This window comes from Sapajus apella, unplaced genomic scaffold (genome assembly GCF_009761245.1).
Source record: "Sapajus apella isolate SASKATOON/1434 unplaced genomic scaffold, GSC_monkey_1.0 scaffold36, whole genome shotgun sequence".
In the NCBI taxonomy this organism is placed as follows: Eukaryota; Metazoa; Chordata; class Mammalia; order Primates; family Cebidae; genus Sapajus; species Sapajus apella.
In genome coordinates, this window is record NW_022436976.1 from 18692068 (window position 1) to 18697030 (window position 4963).

Consider the following 4963-nt stretch of genomic DNA (forward strand, 5'->3'; position numbering starts at 1 on the left):
AGCAAGACTCTGTCTAAAAAAAAAAAAAAAAAAAAAAAAGGCAATTAATACAAGAAGTAAGGAAGAATATAAGATTATTCTACAAATTATGTATTAGGTATTATATTCTGCTAAAAGGCCCTTTAGTTCCTTGAATGTCATTGATGTATCAATGCTAAGTATCATGAGTTATCAAAAACCATTAGTAGCTCACAGAAAATAAATGCAACTTAATTTTGAGGCTAGGTAACATGCACTCATATCCATAAGTTTCACAAATAAGAATTTAGATTTCGCACATTAATATTACAAAATCTCCAGATAATGAACAATGGATTATATGCCAAAAATTTTTCCTCTGAGACAAATTTATATAAATTATGAAAGGCTCTCTACTGTATTACTAAATGAGTGCTTTTAAAAACTAATATTCAGATGGCTATTTCTTGTGTCTACAAAGATTTAACATTGGCATAAAGTTTATATAGGCATTTTTGCTTCAATAAAATATTTTCTTATACTTCAGTAACATCCCTTTCCCAATAATTACCAAAAAAGAAAAATTCATCAGACTGAAAAATACATTTGATATCCTTTTCATAGCTATGGATGGTCAGGTGGTTCTCATCTGAGCGTGAATATCAAAGGCTTGAGGTCTGATGTCATAATATTTGGAGAAGAGAGGATTCCTGGATGCTAAATTTTATTTTGAAAGATATGTCTCCAGAGCCTACTTCCTTCTCATCGGGCTTACTGAGCCACATTACTTTTCAAAGAATCAAAAATAAAAAATATATGAAGCTTTAACTACAAAGAAATGAGATTAATTACTGGTTATAGCTCTGTGAAATAAGTTACTGAGATAGTAAGAGAGGCAAGAGTTATAACCAAGCACTGTAACCCACATCACTGATAGCAAACAGGAGTAGAACTTACCCAGTGTTAAAAATTTCCTAGCAATACTTAAGTTAATACAAAAATTAACTTGTTAACTAATGCAATCATGCCTTTTGATTGAGCACCAGTACTTTAAAGATTCTATTCCAAGGAAATAATTGCATCTTCCCGCTCTCTCCCTCAGTTCCTCCCGATATGTATGTATATTTCGGACACATACCTTCTTCTGGTGTTTGTGCTCTCAATGATTCACTCCAATCACTCCAACTTCCCTTACAAAGATGTAGTTTAGAGGAAATCTGAAATTCATATTCTGTAAATGGTTTCAGATCCAGCAAATCATGTCTTCCTTTGGCCTTTGTAACATTAACCTTGAAAGAGACATTTTTTTAAAGTGCCTATCAGTACTAGATTGCTAATTTAAATAATTTTAACATAAAATGAAAAAAAAAAAAAAAAAAAAACCCCAGGCCATTTGATTCTATTTGTTTTTCGGACCTACCATTCAATGAGAAGAAATTTCAATGACTGTCTTACTAAATAGATATAATATTAATCTGAAATAATAGCTTCTCATTAAAAATAAAATCTCCTGGGAAAGAACCCATCTATGTAGGTTCTCAGCGGGGATCCTGAAATCAGCTGAAAAACAAGTAAAAATTGAAAACTACCGAGTTTCAAAACACCTTGGAGCAGTTTCTACACTAGAGATTATTTTTTTATTTGATTACAATTAGAATGTGATGAATATTTTAACACAAACATAGAACTGGCTTTTAAAAAAACCCTTTAATTGATTATACTCTCTTGAATATAAACTATATGTAGACCTGATCCTTTGTTATTATAAGCCATTGAATTTTATAAAAATCCTGGAAAGAATCATAATCCTGTACCTTTTATTTAAAAACATGTAATGTTTAATATTATATTAACATGTAGGCCTTTCCTTTGGAATATTAAATTCTATATAAATCTCTGTGGACATTCCTTAGTATTTCTCTTTTCAATATCTTTTGAAAATGCTAACAAGTAATAACAGGACAGGAGGTAAATAATAAGGAGAAATGAATCCTCTACTAGAAATAAACTATAGAAAATTAATATTGGTTTACAAATACTTTAAAAATTTCAGAATCAGAGATCTAAATTCAAGATTTTTTTTTTTTTTGAGACTGTTGCCCAGTCTGGAGTGCTGTGGCATGATCTCGACTCACTGCAACCTCTGCCTCCCAGCTTCAAGCGAGTCTCCTGCCTCAGCCTCCTGAGTAGCTGGCACTACAGATGTGCACCACCATGCCCAGCTAATTCTATTTTTTTTTTTTTTTTTTTTAGCAGAGATGGGGTTTCACCATGTCGGCCAGGATAGTCTCACTCTTTTGACCTCACGATCTGTCCGCCTCAGTCTCCCAAAGTGCTGGGATTACAGGCACCCAGCCCAAGATATTTCTTGATCAATAGAGGATGTACATAACTTTCTGATAGTTCTCAAGTGTGTACTTTTGGGATAAATATTCTTAAACTCCATAGTTTGCTGTATGAAAACACAGAGGCCTGCGCAGCAATATTAAGAACCCCTCAATGTTCTTAACTTCACTCTAAAGATCATTACCATATTCCAGAGCCTGCTGTTATTGGGTCGATATCTGAGTCGATTGAGCAGTACCAATCCCTCATCTCTCCAATGAAGGGTACATCTGCTCACAGAAGCCTTTTGAAAGTTGATTCTAATGTCCCACGGAGGAAGAGGCCTCACTAGTAACCAGGACAAACAAAAAAATGTAGTTCAGGATCTGTGATCAGCAGCTGTCTGACATGAGCTATAAAGAGTTTGGTAAAACTCAGTTCTGAGATGTACAACCATCAGTTTGGCAAAATATACAAGGGAGTTTGTATATTTTGTATATTTCACCAAATATACAAAACTGAAAAAAATTTTTAGAAAGTTGAATTCACTTCTGGATCTTTAAAGTAATCCCCCCAATCAAATATTATTTTTACCAAATAACTACTACCAACATTAGTGGTAAATTTCAACTGCACTTAATCCAGTGGTTTTTAAAAAACCAATGTGCCAAACCCAAGAGTTCCAATGACTGAGAAGCCAGAGGTGGCTAGTGATGATTGCCTCAGGAGGAGAAGAAAAGTTGGTAGGAAAATACACAGCAAAGGGACAGAGGAAAAGAGGAAAAGAATAGTGGGGCAAGGAGGTAGCCTAGAGATAAACAGTCTATGAAAAAAATGAGAGGAAGCCTGAGAGGAAATGTGGTAGAAAAGTGTACAGTAAATACCAATGATCAGACCCATAGTTATGTATGCAAATAAGTATGCAAAGATGCAAAGAAGTGTTGTAGGAAAAGAGGAGAGAAGCACACAGTGTGAAGTCGGAACTTCAGGCAGCCCAATTCTGCCTGGATGATCAGAACTTGGAATGCTTGAGATTGGGCTCTGATTCAACTGGACCAATTACATTTGCTCAGAAATGTACTGGGACTGGCTTGCCCCAGGGATGGAGGTAAGTATTCTCAGAACAAGATGCATTTGTGACTAGACACAATTTATAGTTTGCACCTTGATGCTCTAGCCTAGTAGGCCCACAGGTAGCCTATCTCACAACAATGGGAGTAGCCATAGGGGTGAAAGGACACGTCCTCCAAGAAGGGCTTGCACTGAGCATCTTGAATGACCTCACAGGACCCTCCCTAGTCAGATCATTACTAGCTGGTTCTTTCATGGGATTTGAATCCAGGGGCTAATTTCTCCTATAGAGAGAATAATGTTGAACATCCCACTTTGTATAGCCATCTTTATATAACTCTAGAATCATGCACCCTTTAACTTGCATCAAAATAACTATTATATTTTGCCTATACCTGTTGGCCAATTTCCATCAATATCTGTCTTTCTTGAAACATATAAAAAAGACTTGAGTGATTTTAAAAATAATTATGAAGTACCAATGAATGACACTTACAAAAAGTGAAATAAAATGTACCTATGTCTAAGAATGTGAATGTGGATGGAAATGAAGAGGAGCTTCCAAGACTATTGACAGCAGTGACCTTGGCTGTGAAATTGGATTCAGGCGATTCAGGGGTAAGGTTGATTCCGAAGTCCAGATAGTCACAATAATGATCTTTACATTGCTTCTGCCAGGTTAAATTTTTTGGTCCACTTAACCTGTAAACAAAACACAAAGATGGGTAGCAAGATGTTTCATGTGCTACTTTCTACTTTTAGTACAAAAGAACAAAATGTTTAAATATTTAGAATTCTAGACAATTTTTAAAGGTCAATCTATGACTAAGGGATACGCCCCAGGAATATTTGTATTATATGGTCATAAATAAGACTACACTTCACCCAACTCCCTTTTTTGGTAGAACTGAGATGTTTTTTCATGTTTGTGTAGATAGATAGGTAACCAAGCCTATGCTGCTGAAATTCCCCAGATCCTGCTGTCATCTTGGCTCCCTGGGGCAGTTCCAAACATCATCCTAAGGACCATGGCCACCTTGACATCTATGGCACAGAAGTGTCACATCCTAGTACAGCAGTGGCCAGAGTAGAATCCTGGGCTATTTTACCCTAATACTGAGACTCGCATGTAGGTAGTTATTTCCTTTAGGTTAAAAAAAAAACAGATGTACTACAGAACCCTCCTTTCCTCCATCTCCTCCTCACCCAAGAATAGCACAAATCAGTTGGATCTTTAATGGGATCATGAAATCTACTTCAAGGAACAGAATCTCCCAGACTCTCTCTTCTGATGGACTCTTAAGTCAGCCAATGTGCTTTAAAAAGAAACTTGTCCAAGGGAATGGAAAACTACCACAAGGAAGAGTTTATTTATGTATCATGACCCCAAGAGTCTGCAATTACAAAATAAAGAAGAGATCTTATGCAGCCAGTTTAACCCTACTAGAGTGGGAAAGAACAGCTATAACTTCGGTCTTGGATGCCCTGAAGAGAACTCGGAGTTAGAACTCAGGCCCAAGACATTAGGTCTCTCATACTGTAGATAAATGAACCAGTTTTAACTATAAACACTAGAAACTTTTTTTTTTTTTTTTTTTTTTTTTTTTTT

The 4963-nt window shown here is 35.8% G+C and overlaps 1 protein-coding gene across 3 annotated transcripts in view; it reads right to left on the reverse strand.

The window, feature by feature from the left end:
- Nucleotides 1–4963, reverse strand: part of IL12RB2 (interleukin 12 receptor subunit beta 2) — an 88942-nt gene that overhangs the window by 65671 nt on the left and 18308 nt on the right. For 2 of the 3 annotated variants that reach the window (XM_032296642.1, XM_032296641.1), the window contains 3 exons: nt 3851–4056; nt 2489–2631; nt 1097–1247 (listed from right to left, as the gene is read on the reverse strand). In XM_032296642.1, coding sequence (XP_032152533.1) covers nt 1097–1247; nt 2489–2631; nt 3851–4056 — 500 coding nt within the window. The remainder of the gene's footprint in view (nt 1–1096; nt 1248–2488; nt 2632–3850; nt 4057–4963) is intronic. The other variant, XM_032296643.1, reaches the window with a different exon arrangement.